Source organism: Molothrus ater, chromosome 13 (assembly GCF_012460135.2).
Source record: "Molothrus ater isolate BHLD 08-10-18 breed brown headed cowbird chromosome 13, BPBGC_Mater_1.1, whole genome shotgun sequence".
Classification (NCBI taxonomy): Eukaryota; Metazoa; Chordata; class Aves; order Passeriformes; family Icteridae; genus Molothrus; species Molothrus ater.
Genome location: NC_050490.2, coordinates 19,814,645 through 19,831,893, shown reverse-complemented (window position 1 = coordinate 19,831,893; position 17,249 = coordinate 19,814,645). Strand labels below are relative to the sequence as shown.

At 57.2% G+C, this 17,249-nt stretch overlaps 3 protein-coding genes across 5 annotated transcripts in view; 1 reads left to right on the top strand and 2 right to left on the bottom strand.

The window, feature by feature from the left end:
- The window catches only part of SPG11 (SPG11 vesicle trafficking associated, spatacsin), a 31,319-nt gene extending 24,949 nt beyond the window's left edge, over positions 1-6,370 (bottom strand). For 2 of the 3 annotated variants that reach the window (XM_036389840.2, XM_036389842.2), the window contains exons 1-6: positions 5,746-6,359; positions 3,613-3,797; positions 2,645-2,872; positions 1,896-2,082; positions 1,198-1,335; positions 33-490 (exon numbers count right to left, since the gene is read on the bottom strand). In XM_036389840.2, coding sequence (XP_036245733.1) covers positions 33-490; positions 1,198-1,335; positions 1,896-2,082; positions 2,645-2,872; positions 3,613-3,797; positions 5,746-5,942 — 1,393 coding nt within the window. In that variant the 5' untranslated portion in view covers positions 5,943-6,359. Of the gene's footprint in view, positions 1-32; positions 491-1,197; positions 1,336-1,895; positions 2,083-2,644; positions 2,873-3,612; positions 3,798-5,745 lie in introns of all 3 variants that reach the window. The other variant, XM_036389843.2, reaches the window with a different exon arrangement.
- Positions 6,371-6,529: 159 nt separating this feature from the next.
- CIAO2A (cytosolic iron-sulfur assembly component 2A) lies at positions 6,530-9,179 on the top strand. The gene is made up of 5 exons (XM_036389845.2): positions 6,530-6,699; positions 6,992-7,156; positions 7,678-7,727; positions 8,054-8,099; positions 8,748-9,179. Exons 1-5 carry the CDS (start codon positions 6,576-6,578, stop codon positions 8,843-8,845), a joined length of 483 nt encoding a protein of 160 aa, XP_036245738.1. The 5' UTR covers positions 6,530-6,575; the 3' UTR covers positions 8,846-9,179.
- Positions 9,180-13,701: 4,522 nt separating this feature from the next.
- The window catches only part of ADAMTS7 (ADAM metallopeptidase with thrombospondin type 1 motif 7), a 36,322-nt gene continuing 32,774 nt past the window's right edge, over positions 13,702-17,249 (bottom strand). The window contains 1 exon segment of the mRNA XM_054516260.1: positions 13,702-15,618. Within this exon segment, the coding sequence (XP_054372235.1) occupies positions 15,467-15,618 (152 nt within the window). The 3' untranslated portion in view covers positions 13,702-15,466.

The window sequence follows — 17,249 nt, the reverse complement described above, 5'->3', positions numbered from 1 at the left end:
CAGCTGTCTCAGGACAGTTTGTGAGCCCTCACCTGTGAGCAGCAGACACAGTGGCAGCTCTGCACTGCACTCCACATAGACACTGCTTCTGCCAAAGTGGGAACACGTTACGTCCTGGGACTCAAAGTCCCAGAGCGCCAGAGACAGCCCCATGTCCTGTGCCTGCAGCACAAACACAGCCTTGGCTCCAGTCACCAGTTTGCACTCCAGTTTCACCGTTTCCTGGGCTGCTCCCGAGGGGATTTGTGCCCACTGCTGTCCTGCACCCGCAGGCTGGCCTTGGAGCGCTGGGGAAGCTGCCCATGTGACAGCCCGGGGCACAAAGGCCACCATCCTCTCTGGATCCTCGCAAACCTCGGGATCGTGATCTTCCAGATGGGTAAAAAACTGATACCAGGGCAAATTCAAGTCGTTCACCAACTCTGGAGAGCCTGGTGCTCTTCTTCTCCTGACTCTGTCCCACAGTGAGGATAGGTGTGCCTTCCAGGACCTGCCCAGGGCACACAGTCACCTCAACACCAGGTATTACCCCAGGAACAAGGCAGGCAAAGCTTTCTCGGTTCAATAAAATGCACTTAGAGCTCATCAAATCCATCCAACATCCTGCATTTTAAGCTTATGACAGCCTCTTTATTTACATTTAAATACCCCCTGCAGCCAAACTGAGTGACCACAGCTGGATCAGCTGACAACATCCATGTCCAGCATTTTTAGTGAAAAGTTTTCTTTTCCTCACAGAAAATGCCAATTAAAAGATAGTGGAACAGACATTTATAGATAGTTATATATAAATTATATTTATAGATAGTTATAAATAAATTATAGTTATAGATAGTTATATATAAATGTTGTACTATTTTTAACTGATAACAAATAGTTATCAATTAAAAAAACGTAGAACAGAATTAACTCCAGAACTGACCCTTTCTCATCTATACACAAAGTTATAACTGACATGCTTTATTATTATCAATACTCTAAGACTCACAGGTGACCCCAAAGCAGCAATTCCTGTTTGGAAGCTGTCCAATGCCACACCTAAAGCTGTCCTGGTCCACCCCAAGTTCAAAACATTTACAGCAGAATGGCTGATTTTACCTGTCCCAACTACACCTGAGAAAACAGATCAGCAGTTTATTATCAGTGATGCAGAGGAGACAAAGGCCAGCCTGTGTCAGGAGCTCTTCCCTCCTGTACCTGTCTGTGCGGAAGGGCAGCGGCAGGAGCTCCATGCTGTGCTCAGAGCTGGCCAGCTCATCCTCATCCAGTCCCTCTGCAGGCTTCACTGGGAGATTTTCAGGATCTCTCTTACAGAGCAAATGTTCAGGGAACTGTCTGTAAAGAAATAAATATGAAATTTCACCTTGCTCAGATGATTTAAGATGTTTTTTTCATGTTTAACTCCTCCAGGAGCTCCGGGTGCAGTTTTCTCTCAGGGTAACAGGTGAGCCATCAAAACCTGATGCTCCTTCCTTTGAGGTGGGCACCACCTCTTAATTACCAGCTGGCCCTAATTCACCAAGCTGAATCAGTACATCTGTACCAGCACAGTTTGATAATTCCATACCCCACAGTACTTCTAAAAGGTTCTACCACCCACCCCTGGCACTGAGAGCACCTCATCTTCCTGGAAAAAATATGAAGGGCAAGACAAAGTTAATCTGCTTGTTAACAGACAGATTAAAATAAAGAGATGTTATAGACACAGCTTCCTTTGTGACAGAGAATAAATTGGAGCAAGCAATGCAAGGACGATCTTTAAACAAAGAAGGAATTTCTGCTCTAGCACAGAAGTCAGAGCAAAAAGCTGCCAGCACCCCGGTGAGGGAGGACAGGCACAGAATTCAGGAGCTGTGAGGGTCAGGGAGCCCGCAGCCCTCTCCTGGGAGCTGTACCTGAAGTAGGTGTTGAGCTGCACAGCCAGGGCCCACTGGCAGCTGTTGGTGACCACGGCCGTGCTGAGGTCAGGAGACACCGCCAGGGCAGCCAGGGGGGACACAGGGGCTGGGCCCTGCCCCTGCCCAGCCCCCAGGGCCACACCCACCCTCCCAAGGGGGGCACCATCACTGCAGTCAAATATGTCTGCAAACAGCATCAAAGAAAAGCCCAGGCCTGGAGGGATCACCAGAGCACTTACACAGCAGGGGAAGGGGCTGGGTTTTGGCCCCAGGAGGAGGGAAGGGCAAGAGGACTTCACTGTGCTCTGATGTGCCAGAGGAGGTGAGCAGGGACAGGTTAATGGCAGCAGCTGCTGGAGCTGACAGGCCTGAGCCCCTGCTCATCCCAACACAAACCTGCCTCCCAGGCTCCCTGGGAGCCCGCAGATCATTTCTGGTTTAATTTAGCCATGAGGTGACAGCAGAAATCAGCCTGTTACACACAGAGCCATGAATCAAACCCCTTAATGAAACCCATAAACCAGGTCTGTAGTGGGAAAGCCTGCACACACAGCTGTGGCACTGCTCTACAATAACCAGGATTTGGCTGTGGCACTTCTCTACAATAACCAGGATTTGGCTGCACAACCCTCTCTGCAGGCACCACTTAAACATCTGTAAAGAAATTTCTGCTCAGCCCTGACAGCAGAGAAAAGCAGCTTTGCTCTTCCAGATGATTTTTCCCTGATCTCTCCTGCAAAGGATACAAATCCAGCCAGCACTGTCCAACAGGAACAGGATCCCCCTGCAGAACTGGGAGTCTGCAATCCTCCCCACAGCTCCTGGAGGCAGGGCCAGGGGGAAGCAGCCACAGGGCTCTGGGGGTGAGCCTTCCCCAGGAAAGGTCAGGTGCACAAGGAGAAACTGGTTGAGCAGAAGTTTGCACTTGTTGTTTCCAAAAGACAGAATCTTCACAGAGGAAATTGAAGGCAGACCTGTAAATTTAAACATATTTAAATTTCAGATTACAGCCAGCTAGACTTTTGATTTGTAAAGGAATCCCAAGAAAATGACAGCTCAAACTCATTGCCCCAGTTCCCATCCTAACAGAAGTTGGGGTGGTTGGTTTTAAATCTCACTTTCTGTGCCAGGGGCACTAATTCTAGAACCATTTCCCAAAACTTTTTATGTGGCTTTTTCAGTGGACAATACTATGAAGAACATTAAAAAATCCACACAAAATAGGATTTCAGTCAGCACTGAGAAGAAAAGCTACAAACTTTGGAAATAAAATATTTTAGGAAGGGAGACTGTTTAAGAACATGTAAAATACCAAAGCCTCATTCTAACGGCACACTATATTTGCTAATCATAAAATACAAGGTTAAATGTTTAATTAGTCTTTGCAGGGTTATTGATGAGCCTTGTCTCCCTTTTCTTCCCATCAGTCCCAATATTAAAGTTAAAATTTGAGAGAGCAGGGTCGCATATATCTTATTAAAATTCATTTTTAACTTTGTATCATTAAAAAATGACCCTACAAGAGTTTCATTCTTTCTGGCAACGTCACCTTTGAACACAGAAATGTCCCCATTATTTTTCAAGCCCATGAATCCTGCTGATCCCATTGGATCAGTGGGGAGGTAACTGAAATTCCCTAGTGCTCCATCCCACCAGGAGCAGCAGAACCAGAGCTGCAGTATTTCACACATGCCACACATTGAAATTTACTCACTGATGTTTTTAGCTTCAAGGAGCTTTCTCAGCGTCTCTGCCTCACAGCTGTGCAGGGAATTGGAGTTGTGCTTTCCATCTTCTACACTGAACTCATAGACAAACAGGTCATGGCTTTGAGCAAGAGCCAGGAGCTTTGTCTTGGTGGACTGTGAACCATCATCTTCCGAGCTGTCCCACAGGAAGCTGAAGGGGAAACATTCAGAGAAGTTATGGCTTTATTCCCTCTCCCCATTTCCCACTCTGACCATTCTGGGTGTGCACTGGCAGGGGACAACACCTTCACCTCAGCACTGAAAGCCCTGCTGCCACCCTGGCCCTCCCAGCACTGAACTGCTCCATCCCTGGCAGGACAGAGCCTGAGGAGCCCCAGCTCCTGCTCCTCCTCCTCTCCAGGATAAAGGGGTTCCATCCTCTCCATTTTTCACTCCAGCCACCCAGGACACCAGGGATGCTCTGCTTCAGGAGAACACCAGCACAAGGGAGAGCAGAACACACTGTCCATTCCAGACTTTTCCCTGGTTTTTGGGCTGACAACCCCTCCAGGTGTGTCACACCTGCTCCGTGGTGATGGGGAGGGGACAGAGAGCGACCAGCTCAGCACGGGGCAGGGCAAACCAGAGAGCAGAGCCCTGTGACAGGCCTGAAACACTGCCCAGCCCCGGAATGTCCCAGGCCAGGCTGGATACTGGGGCTGGGAGCAGCCTGGGACAGCGGCAGTGTCCCTGCCATGGCAGGGGTGGCACTGGCTGGGATTTAATGTCCCTCACAGCCGAAGCAGCTGGGGATTGTGTGTGACACAGAACGTCCGGCTGCTGCTGCTGCCGGACACTGCAGGTGCTCAGAACTAAGGTGTGGTTTTGGTTCGGCACGGAAGCTGCCAAAGCAGATGCTGGAGCCACCACGCGTTAAAGCCACCATGTGACCGCCGAGTGTCACCCGGGCTGGCCCCGGGCTGCGGGGGAGGCGCAGCACTCGGGGCACTGCGGCGTGAAGCAACAGCCCGACAGACAGACAGACAAACCCTTCTTGTTTGCTCTGGGATCAGCTGCCGTGAGCACATCCGGCAGGACGGACAGACACCACCCGGCCAGACAGACACACACGACCCGGCCGGACGGACAGACACGACCCGGCAGGACGGGCAGACAGACCCAGCTCCCAACGGGAGCGCTCCCGTTGCGGGCCCGCAGTCCCGCAGCCCCGGCCCGCACTCACTGAGCCCAGGCTCCCCGCAGTCCCGCAGCCCCGGCCCGCACTCACTCAGCCCAGGCTCCCCGCAGTCCCGCAGCCCCGGCCCGCACTCACTCAGCCCAGGCTCCCCGCAGTCCCGCAGCCCCGGCCCGCACTCACTCAGCCCAGGCTCCCCGCAGTCCCGCAGCCCCGGCCCGCACTCACTGAGCCCAGGCTCCCCGCAGGACGCTGCCCCGGCCCGCACTCACTCAGCCCAGGCTCCCCGCAGTCCCGCAGCCCCGGCCCGCACTCACTGAGCCCAGGCTCCCCGCAGTCCCGCAGCCCCGGCCCGCACTCACTCAGCCCAGGCTCCCCGCAGTCCCGCAGCCCCGGCCCGCACTCACTGAGCCCAGGCTCCCCGCAAGACGCTGCCCGCAGCCCCGGCCCGCACTCACTCAGCCCAGGCTCCCCGCAGTCCCGCAGCCCCGGCCCGCACTCACTGAGCCCAGGCTCCCCGCAGTCCCGCAGCCCCGGCCCGCACTCACTGAGCCCAGGCTCCCCGCAAGACGCTGCCCGCAGCCCCGGCCCGCACTCACTCAGCCCAGGCTCCCCGCAGTCCCGCAGCCCCGGCCCGCACTCACTGAGCCCAGGCTCCCCGCAGTCCCGCAGCCCCGGCCCGCACTCACTGAGCCCAGGCTCCCCGCAGGACGCTGCCCCGGCCCGCACTCACTGAGCCCAGGCTCCCCGCAGTCCCGCAGCCCCGGCCCGCACTCACTCAGCCCAGGCTCCCCGCAGTCCCGCAGCCCCGGCCCGCACTCACTCAGCCCAGGCTCCCCGCAGTCCCGCAGCCCCGGCCCGCACTCACTGAGCCCAGGCTCCCGGCAGGACGCTGCCCGCAGCCCCGGCCCGCACTCACTCAGCCCAGGCTCCCCGCAGTCCCGCTGCCCCGGCCCGCACTCACTCAGCCCAGGCTCCCCGCAGGACGCTGCCCCGGGCCCGCCCGGTCCCCAGCGACTCCAGGCGGATGCCGCCGGCCAGCAGCACGGTGCCCAGGGCGTGCCGGGCCCTGCTCAGCCGCACCCGCGCCGCGCCCCGCGGCTGCTCCGAGCGGGGCACCAGCAGCACACGCAGCTCCGCCCGGGCCCCGGCCGCCGCCATCCTCCGGCCCGGCCTCAGCGCCGCCCGACGCGCCCGGCCCGAGCCGCCGCCATCCCGGCGGGGCCGCCCCTCGTTCCGGTCAGCTGGGCACCGCCGGGCCCGACTACAACCCCCGGCACACACCGCGGCACAGCAATGCGCGCTGGGAGCTGTAGTTCCCCCCCGGCCCGCAACTTCAGCAGACTTTTCTTTATTCTTAAGTAGAATTCTCTGTATATTTCCTCTGATCTCTGTTGTAGATGCATCCCCATGGCATTTCTGCGTCCCCACTCTGCGGCAGCGGCTGTCTCGGGGGCCCCTCTATGTCCTGGAGCTGTCCTGGGCTCTCTCTGTGTCCCGGGAGGTCCCTTTGTGTCCACACTCTGTGCCCCGGGGCTGTCCCGGGGGTCTCTCCATGTCCCCACTCGCTGTCCCGGGGGTCTCTCTGTGTCCCCTCTCCGTGTCCCGGGGGTCTCTCTGTGTCCCCGCTCCGTGTCCCCACCCCGGAGGCGAGGTCACGCCCCACGTGGGCGTGGTTCCCGGTACCTCCCCGCCCATTGGCCGGCCCCGGCCCCGCCCCCGGCCGCCATTGGCCGGTGCCGCCCCGCCCAGGCGGAAGCGCGGCGGCCCGCGGGCCGATGGCGGAGCGCGGCCATGGCGCTGGCGCTGGCGCTGCTGTGGCAGGCGCTGGGCCGGGTGTGGCGGAGCCCCGCCAGTAGCGCCCGCCATGCGCCCCCGAGCCGCGCCATGGAGCACGACAGGGCCATCGAGGTCTACGGTGACTGCCGGGGGGCGCGGGGGCCGCGGGGGGAGCCCCGGGCGCGGTGCCGGTTTGCCCTTGGGGGGCTGAGGGGGAACGCGCGGGGTCCTGAGGGGCTCGGAGCGCTGAGGGGGCCCCGAGGGGCTGGGCAGGGAGAAAGGGCCTGCTTGGCTCGTTGGGATCGCTTGTGGCTTCCAAAGAGTGAACCTTTGGAAGTGAGCACTTCTATCAGCAGTGCCGGGAAGGGGTGCTCGTGGAAATCCCTTTTGTGAGTCCCAGGGAAGATTCCTTATTGTGCCCCTTGTCTCAGATATAATCCGGACTATCCGGGACCCGGAGAAGCCAAACACTTTGGAAGAACTGGAAGTGGTGACGGAAAACTGCGTGGAAGTGCAGGAGATAGGGGAGGATGAATATCTGGTCATCATCAGGTTTACACCAACAGTACCTCATTGCTCCTTGGCCACTCTCATCGGTGAGATTCCTTTAATTAGATCACAAACAAAGAGCTCGGGGTCCTTTGAGGCTGCCTGGATGCCACCAGTCCCAGTGCAGATTCAGTCTTGCCTGCCTGTGTTGGTTTGATCAGGAATTGCAGCTTGAGAACCCAGCCACCAGTGCAACCAAACCAAAAACCAAACCAAACAAACCCCCAAATCCAGAGAAATGGGGACAGCCATCTGTTTGTGTCATGTTAGGGAATCTCTTCAAGGAGAGATTCCTCTCAAAACTCTGCTGGGAAGTGGTACAGAATTCCTTCTTTGTAGTCTCCAAGTTACTTCAGTAATGTTATTAACTGAGTTTGTCAACTCTTAAACTTTTAAAAATCAAAAAAAGTACAACTTTCTGCTTGTCCCCTTTCCCTCTGTGCCTTGTGCTGCTCAGAGTACAGAAGGACACTGTCACTTACACTGGTTATTAAACATGGATTCCCTGAAAATGCTCCCCAGACCTTCAATTTTACAGGAAAATCTCTTTTGTGTTCTCTTTTAACAGGTCTTTGTTTAAGAATAAAACTTCAGAGATGTTTGCCTTTTAGACACAAGGTAAAGTGCTTGGTTTGAAGCCTGTTTTACAATCCATGAATGAATGTCAGCCTCCATAAATTAAACACAGACCTTTAGAGACTTGACCCCAATAATGTAAAGAACACATTAGTTACCTGAGGATCTCTGCAGTTGATTTTTGGGTGGTGGTTCTGTTTTTGTAGCTGCTCCAAGCTCCCAGCTGAGCACTACAAAGGGAGCTCCTGGCAGCAGTCCCCTCCTGGGGCAGCAGGGTGACAGCCCTGGGGGTGGGGATGGGGTTTTCCTGCCAGGAGGAAAATGTTCCACTGCTGTGGTGCCCCTAACACTGCTGATCTCTCCTCCAGCTGGAAATCTACATTTCTGAGGGCACACATTCCACGGAGGAGGACAGTGAGTAGAGCCTGTGCATGCTGCTGCTTCAGCCTCTTGTGCCCTGTCCTCTGCTCCCCTGCCTCCCCAGAAACTAATCCCCTGTCAGAGCCTGCAAACCCAGTGGCATCAAGGTGTCCCCAGGGCTGTGGTGGCTCTGTGACCGCCTGCTGGCTGCTGCTTTGGTTTTATAACAAAGCCCCCCAGTTCTGGCAGGGGTTTGTAACAAAAGTTGAGTAATTGACAGGAGCAGCTGCCTCAGCTGCTGGCCCCACTGTCCTCAACTCCCCACACCAAGTCTGGATGTTTCTCAGGCAGGTTTTGCAGCAAAGCTGGCAGGACCTGGGTGTTCTGCCCAGCCAGAGCCAGGCCCTGTCCCAGCAGTGCCCAGAGCTTTCAGTGCCTGCCAGAAATGGGATATTGTGGTTAAAGAGCTGCACACTGAACCTGGGCCACTCATTTACCCTGAATTTCACCCTTGGTTTTGGGACATGCCACTGGAACACCTCACACCCTTTTCCTGAGCCAGAAAAGTGACAGGAATTGTGATTTCCCATGGTTGCTTTGTGGTGACTGCGCCTGCATCTGCCTCGTTCCCCGTTTCCCAGCAATGCCCCTCGATGTGCCCTTTCCTGCTGAGCCCCTGAGCCCTGTGCTGGTGTTTTGCAGTCAACAAGCAGATCAATGACAAGGAGAGGGTGGCAGCAGCCATGGAGAACCCGAACCTGCGCGAGATCGTGGAGCAGTGCGTCACTGAGCCCGACTAGGGGCACGGCCCCGGGCACAGCCCCGCTGCAAGCTGAGCAAGTCAAATAATCAACGCCTTGGGGTTTATACTTGAGTTGTTTTTATCTTCCATGTGGTTTTCTTTTTTTAAAGAGAAATTGTTTATAAGATAGATTTAAATTATGAGGAATCAGTCTCTAAAGGAAGCTGGAAGTTTGTAATTTTTGGTGTCCAGAGGAATATTTTGTGATTCAAAGCAACACATCTGCATTGCCTTCTGAGAGACGTTGTGATACAAATTCAGTTTTGCAAGTTGAATTTCTACATTGTTTCAATCACTGCACTGTAAAAATAAAACAGATTCTTGTACTGAAATGTTGCTTCCTGGGTCCTGAATTTGTTTTGTTTTTTTTTCTTAAAGATCAAGTTTAGATTTCTGTTACAGAAATTAATTTCATTCAGCTTCTTTGGTGTTGATAAGCATCAAAGCTGAAATTAATCCAGAAGAAGAATTTGGAGCTGAGGGACTGCACTAGAACAAGGAGATTTTTACTGGGACACAATTCCTGCCAAATCCTCGTGCTCTTTTCCCTGTTAGTGTCACACACTTCTGATTCTGGAAGCTTTGCTTCGTAACCACCCTGAGGGTGAAGTTTCCCTGTGGATGAGAACTTGACCCTGCTTTTCCTCCTGACTTGCCTGCAGTGTGGGAGGCGACAGCATCCCCCAGCCCCTCCTGCTGGCTGCCACTGTCCTGCTCCTGTCACTGCTCCCTCGCTGCCCTCACCTGGAGCACCCACGGCATTTCCAGCTGCCTCCTCTCCCACTGGGGCCGTGCCCCAGGGCTCCTTCCAGCAGCTCTGGAGCTGAGCATGGATTTATGGATTTACCTTTCCCTGGGGATCGGGCAGTTCCCTCCTGCTCCTCCTCCCAGGGCAGGTGTCCAGGATCTGCTGCCGTGGCTCCTGAGGGCTTTGGGAACTGCTGCTCCCTGGTTTGTGGCTGTTCCATGGTGAGAGATCCTTGGGGCACAGAGCAAACATCTGTGGGGATTTCAGGGATTTGTGGCCGTTTTAATAAACCCCATAAAGCTTCCCTGAGGGCACGGAAGCATGGAATGGACTCAGCATTATAAACAGGGAATGTTCCCCTTGGCAAATCACTGACCTGCTCCATGGCACCCCTCCCCTGAAGTGCCAAATCAGCTGAAGAAATTAATTAAAGGGGGAGGAGAACAATCCCCTTTTTTCCACAGGTTCCTGCAGGTGTGGAAAACCACTTCTCAACTCCAGTTACTCAGCTTCAGTTAAATTTCAGTTAAATTTCAAACTCCTTTGTAGCCCGTGGACAGATGTGCCTCATGTGCCAGCACAGGGGACATGTCCTGTGTCCCACCCCACAGCTGGGCAGGGGCCCAGGCAGGTCATTCCTGCAGGCATGGACCAAATGCTCCAGGAGCCTGAGCTGCCATTATCTGCTGGCTTCTTTCCTGGAATTTGCTTTTTTTTTTGCCCTCCAGCAGAGGGGTTGGTATTTTCCTTTCAGAGTGCAGATATCTCTGCCAGCACGGAGGTTCTGTGGGTCCTGGGGCCAGGAGATAGCAGCTCTCTCCTGGGGGCTCCGTGTGCCCCTGCACAGCTCGGTGCCACCACCCAAACTGCACTCCCAGCTCTGACAAAAGCACATGGGACATGGGATGCTCTGGTGACCCTAAGGTGACTCTCCTGGTCCCTGCAGTGCCCTGGGGTCCTCAGCACTGAGGGCTTTGTGCTGGGGCACAGAGGGTGAAAGGTCTTCTCTGGAGCAACAATTCGGGAAAATGGGCCAGATCCCAAACCCGGGCCTCGGGAAGCAGGAATGTTCCCAGTTCTGCAGGCAGTGGAGCATTGCTGGGGCACTGGGAGGTGACTCCTGAGAGCTGCTGCACTTCCCAGCGTTTCCAGTTGAACTGGGCTCGGGATCCCGGTCCCTCCCCGCCGCTGCTGCCCCACGGACCGGCCTGGGCACAGGTTTTGCTGCCATCGCCCTCTGGGGACACTGAGGAACAGCCAGGGAGCAGGAGACACTGAGGAGGGGACGGGGACAGCTCCAGGGGGATCCCATCGGGCAGGATTTGGGGTGCTGGAGGAACTCGGGACGTTCCTCCAAACCCGGCAGGACACACACGGGCCACCCTCCTCACCTGGAGCAAAAAGTCCTAAAATCGTTCCTTGGGATTAGGAATCCTTTGCATTTACAGCGGGGAGGGACAACTGCAGAGGGCACCAGCGACCCACGGCACCGCTGTGCCGGGAGGGGCCAGCCCGGGAACCCGGCCCAGGGACCCATCCCGGGGACCCATCCCGGGAACCCGGCCCGGGAACCCATCCCGGGGACCCGGCCCGGGGACCCATCCCGGGGACCCATCCCGGGGAGCCATCCCGGGGAGCCATCCCGGGGACCCGGCCCGGGGACCCGGCCCGGGGACCCATCCCGGGGACCCGGCCCGGGAACCCATCCCGGGGAGCCATCCCGGGAACCCATCCCGGGGACCCGGCCCGGGAACCCATCCCGGGAACCCATCCCGGGGAGCCATCCCGGGAACCCATCCCGGGGACCCGGCCCGGGAACCCATCCCGGGAACCCATCCCGGGGAGCCATCCCGGGGAGCCATCCCGGGGACCCGGCCCGGGAACCCATCCCGGGGACCCGGCCCGGGAACCCATCCCGGGGACCCATCCCGGGAACCCATCCCGGGGACCCATCCCGGGGACCCCCGTCTGCCCCGTGCCCGCCACCAGCAGCAGCTCTGCGGCTGCAGAGCCCCCGGGGGTTGCTGGAGGAGCTGCGGACAAGCTGGGAGCGGAGGAGCGGCCGGGGCTGAGCTGAGCTGAGCGGGCTCTGCGCTCTCGGTGCTGTTTCCCGGCTGGATCACCGAGCCGTGGGCAATCCCAGGGCGGATCACCGAGCCGTGGGCAATCCCAGGGCGGATCACCGAGCTGTGGGCAATCCCAGGGCGGATCACCGAGCCGTGGGCAATCCCAGGGCGGATCACCGAGCCGTGGGCAGTCTCTGAGCTGAAGGGGCCGGGCTCCCTGCATGTGCCCCGGCCGGAGGCTGCGCTGCCGGGGTCACCGCTCGGCAGGGGCTCAGAGCAGCCCGGGAGGGACGGGAGGAGCAGAGAGCTCAGCAAACCCCAAAACTCGGGGCTGGGGGAGCTCTGCTTCCTTCCCAGCGGCTCGCCCTGTCCGAGCAGGAGGGAGCGCCCCGAGCCCGGGCTGAGCTCCTGGCCCAAAGCCCAGCCCAGCAGGGACATTCCGCACCTCTGCTCCCCCAGGCAGAGCCAGCGCCATCCTGCTGCCCCTTTGCCAGAGCCCCGAGCGACTTCCAGCAGCCTCTGGATTCCAGCTGCCTTTCCAGGGCTGAGATTTCCATCCCGGAGCTCCCGGCTGGAGGAGGAAGAGGGCCGGGGGCTGCTCACCTGCCCCACGGCCATGCAGAGGGCTTGGCTTTGCACACACTTTACTCGGGGTGTAACTTACTCACCGCAGATGGCAGCGGAGCAGTCGCGTGTGGAGACAGAGCTGTTTTTATCGCGTGGGTATTTCTAAATGTTTACACCCGGCTGAGCCTCCCCTCGGAGCGGGGCAGGGAGCTGTGGGTTGGTGGCAGCCCTGCCCTCCCCCATGTGGAACAGCTTTACTGAATTTCCCAACCAAATGATTGCTCCGGCTGAGCAAACACAGCGTGGCCTGGTACCAGCTGGGCAGGGGGCAGCTCCTTCCTTTCCCTCCCTCCACTCCCGCCCTTCTCTGTGCTTTACTTGCTGCCGGGAATGTCCCTGTGCGAGGGGCAGCCCCGGGATGAGCTGCGGGAGCTGCGGCCGGGTTGCAGCGCCCCGAGGTGGGTGGGTGGGTGAGAGCTGTTCCCTCTCGGAGCAGCTGGCAGGGATCAGCTGCCAATTACAATCCAAACAAAAAGATAAAGCAGTGACATTTTTCAAGTCCTTCCCTTGCTGTCCCTCTGTGCTGTGCCTGTGAAGCCTTTCTGTGCAGCACAGGAGGTTTTAAGAACAAGAGGAAATAAACCCATTTCTTCTTATTATCTGGGAAGGACAGGTGGGAGCTGAGCTGCTCCTGGTCCCTCTGGCTCTGCTGCCTCCTGCCTGCCCGGTTTGGGACCGTGCCCCTCCCAGCCCATGGTGAAGGGCTGGTGACCCCTCTGGCTCCTTGGGAGCTAAAAGCCTCCAGCTGAGGTCACCTGGGCTGGACAGAGGCGCCTGGTGAGGTCTGAGAGCTGCGACCACAGGTGCTCTGCCAGGAGATGGCAGCTCCGGGGGCTGCGGAAGCGTTGGAGCGTTCCCGAGGGCCTGAGACACAAACAGGCTCCTCCACAGCTGCTGCTGCTGCTTCCCAACCAACGAGCTCCTCTTCCTTCCTGCCTCCAGCGTGGAAATGTCTGGAGGTGACCAAGGCAGGCACAAAGGTCTGACTTCTGGTCTGAAGCCAAAAGGCTCTCAGGGAGTCTTCCAGGAGATCATGGCATCACGGAGGGCTTTGGGTGGGAAGGGACCTGAACGCCCATCCACTCTCACCCTGTGGCAGGGGGAGGAACTGGGTGGGCTTTCAGGTCCCTTCCCACCCAAACCACTCCACAATCCCATTTCAAACATCTTTTGATCCACGAGCCCTTTCCTCCCTTCGCCCCACCGCAGCAGCTCTGTCTGAATAACATCCTGCTTGTGTTGAGACAATAAAAGCGCCTTTAGAAGAAGAAAAAAGGCATTTCTACATCCCATCCGAGCCTGCCCTCTGTCAGTGGGAAGCCATTCCCCCTTCTCCTGTCACGCCAGGCCCTTGTGAAGAGCCTCCTTGCAGAGACACTCACTGGAGGTGTCTCACTGAAAGAAAATATTGCAGATATTTAAGCCAGATGTGTTTTATTGTCACTGACAATGCAGTTTCTGTGCTTGTTATGTGGCTAAAAATGGCCTGGTGTCCCACAGGAGGGATTATCCCGTGCCCTCAGCCACAGCTGGGACCCTGCACGTGGAGAGGCACTGCAGGAGGGGCTCACCAGGTCCCGGTGATAACAAATAAATTGATTTGCAGAACTGATTTACCCCATCCGCCCGGCTCATGTTTTAATCAACAAATCCCAGTTGCAAAGGGCAGCTGTGAATGATTTTCAGATGCAAACTGATCTTTCCTTCCTGCTGCCAGTGCCTGAACCATCTCCAATTAGCTGAAAACCTTCAGAATTCCCCACGGGGAGGAGAAAATGTGAAACCCACCTGCTTCCTTCAGTAACTGTTTAATTTAACAGTTTGTGAGCTGTGGCCATGAGATCCCAACACAAGGGTCGTCCCTTTGCAATCCTAGGGGGGGTGACAGAGTGTGGGACAGATGGGGGACAAGGAAACCAGGACTGGACACAGGTTCTTGGACCATAAAAACTTTACACCACCTTGGAAGGGAATAAAGCACAAATGGTGAGGTCATGGCTTGTGTTTTTACATACAAATCACACACAGGAATTCGGGCTGAGTGCTGCTGCCCCCGCCAGCCCAGGGAGCTGCACCTGGAGCCCTGCAGCCCAAACGGGATGGGCTCCAGCCTGGCTCTGCCCGTGCAGGGAGCATTGCCCTTCAAGGTCCCCCAGCTTCTGGGCACCCTCCACAGCCTGAGGAGTAATAGGGAAAGGAATTCCTATCTAAACGCTCCTGCCCTCCTCCAGAGACCAACCTGGCAGGAATCCCTCCTGAGACAGGGAGGGATTTGTTCCCACAAATCCCTGGGAGCAGGCAGGAGGGGCTGTGCCTCAGAGTAAATTGGATATTCTAGTTAAAAATCAGCTAACCTTAACTGAGGAGAATCTAGATAAGCATGAAAAAAAAGGGTTCAGCCTGTAAGGCCACAGAAAAACACCTTAACCAAGCATTACACTGCTACACATAGAGAAATCCAGGGACTGAGCACTTGGCTGCCCACGAGGGAGGGGATGTGCCACTCACTGCCAGGGCAGCTTCCCTCTCCTGCCCAAATGCGTGCAAGGGAATGCCCTGGTGGCCTCCAAACCTCGGTGTCCCTGGTGCTGCCCTCTGCTCCAGAGGGACCCAGCAATGGCTCTGGCAGAGGAAGCCAGCAATGGGGAGACAGAGCCCTGCACAGCCCCAGCTGAAACTTCATTCCTCTGCCCTGCCTCCACTTCTTAAATTAAATCTATTTAGCTTCAGTGCGTAAACATTTTTAATGAAAATTACAGGAGCAGGTTGCCAGCTTCAAGTCCCTTAAAGGAAAAAAAATGAAACATCCCTACCCCAAAGGGTCGGCAGAGCCGGTGGAATGCTGGATGCTCACCTCAGAGATATAAAAATAACAATAAAAATCAAGGTTCGTGCTGGCCAGCCAACACCTTCAAGAGGCTGCAAATGTCAAGTGATAGCACCATGAGCATTTCTGAGAGGTCTTCCCCAAATCATTGCTGCTTCCAGTTCCCCTTTCCCCGCCTCCCCGCTGGCGCGCCTGGGCAGGGTGAGCCCGGGCAGGACCTGCCCAGCGGGCCCTGCCCGGCCCCAGCGGCACCTGCAGCAGCCCCAGGGATGTTCGAGCACCGTTTGAGAGCAGCACGAGTCCGAGAGCCGGGCAGCCCCGGGCCCGCGGCGCACGGGGACGGTGCTGCTGTCACCTGCGGGACAGGCGCTGCTGGCCGCGCTGCTGGCCGCGCTGGCAGCTCCGGCAGCACTGGGCACGCACGGTGGGCAGCGGGCACCGGCCCAGCAGCCGCAGCGTCCGGCAGAAGGCGAAGCTCAGGCGGTCGCGCTCGCAGGGCACACCTGGAGGGGAGGCAGGAGCACGGGAGGGTGTCAGTGCCGCTGTCACCACGGCCACCAGGAGGGTGTCAGTGCCGCTGTCACCACGGCCACCGGGCGTCTGGTGTGGAAATGAGACCATCGTTAAGGTCCCCTCCAGCCCGAACCCACCCGGCGTTCTGTGGAGGCTGCAGCGGCTGGGGAGACACGGACAGGGCAAAGCCCTCCTGCACCTGGGCACTGCCCATCCCAGCAGAAAGCACACCTGTGCTGCTGCCAAAGCACCCGGGCACTGCCATCCCCAGCACAAAGCACACCTGTGCTGCTGCCAAAGCACCTGGGCACTGCCCATCCCAGCAGAAAGCACACCTGTGCTGCTGCCAAAGCACCTGGGCACTGCCCATCCCAGCACAAAGCACACCTGTGCTGCTGCCAAAGCACCCAGGCACTGCCCATCCCAGCACAAAGCACACCTGTGCTGCTGCCAGCACTGCCAAAGCACCCGGGCACTGCCATCCCAGCACAAAGCACACCTGTGCTGCTGCCAAAGCACCTGGGCACTGCCATCCCAGCACAAAGCACACCTATGCTGCTGCCAGCACCTCCAAAGCACCTGCCCAGGGCAGAGCTGAGGTGCAGGGGACAAACCCCTCCACAGCGTCACCTCCTGCCAGCCCCCCCCAGTGCCAGCAGAGTGGCAGAAAAGCCAGAATTCCTTTTTCTTTGAATTGTTCAGGTTATTTTGAGAAGCTGCATCATCTGGTTCACTTCCTGCAGGTGTCCTGCAGCCCTCAAAACAACCCTGGTGCTGCTCTGAGGACGGGCTTTGTTTTGGGAACAGCTGCTCCAGTGGCAGCCCAGGCCCCACCTGGGCTCGGTCCAGCAGCACAGACCCATCCCCAAGTACACGTGGTTTATATGAATACAGAACTGCTTTGTTTGAGTTTCTGATTTCCTCCTTCTCTGTCTCAGAGCAAGGCTCGACTCGCTGAGCCTGCAGCTTCTCACCCAGTGGTGTCAGACTCACCTAAATGACATCGACTCAAAACTGAGCCTAAACTTGAAATCTAAGATTCTGTGATTCCAATTTTACCTCCTGTACAAGGAACTAAAACAGATGACAGCTTTTCTCTGGAAAAGGGCAGAGCTGATGCACTCTGGGGCCAACCCCCCCTTGCTTCTCCCTGGGACCATGCAGAGCAGGGACAGAAATGGGGCAGGGCAATGGGATTTTCTCTTTCTCAGGACATTTCTCTGCAGGGACAAGGCTGTGACCGAGCCAGGGGAGCTCTGGCTGACCACTGGCCCTCTCCCTGTCCCCTCTGGGAACAAAGGCTGTGCTGAGGAAGGGCTGCTGCCCCCATTCCCACGGGATGGACGAGCCAGCAGATGCAGAGCAGAGACTTTTCCCTGGTCTGGGATTTCAGTCACAGCCCCCTCCCCCAGCCCAGCAGTGAGGAGGTCCCTACACTGCTCTAAAACTTATTTTCTCTTTCAGCTGAGGTATTTCCTCCCTGCCTCCCGAGCTGCAGCTCTTTGTGCCCGGCCAGAGCATCCCCAAAAAGTGATTTATCACTGCCCTGCTGGATCAACAGTGCTGAGAGAGCAGGCTGGAGGGATCCCAGCTTCACACCCCACCTCAGCCTGGGAGCTCG

Bases quoted from the DNA above. Each gene is read 5' to 3' on its own strand.
- CIAO2A (XM_036389845.2), top strand. From the start codon at position 6,576: ATGGCGCTGGCGCTGGCGCTGCTGTGGCAGGCGCTGGGCCGGGTGTGG. The intron at 6,700-6,991 runs GTGACTGCCGGG...CCCTTGTCTCAG, and splicing joins CAGGGCCATCGAGGTCTACG to ATATAATCCGGACTATCCGG. The intron at 7,157-7,677 runs GTGAGATTCCTT...CTCTTTTAACAG, and splicing joins CTCCTTGGCCACTCTCATCG to GTCTTTGTTTAAGAATAAAA.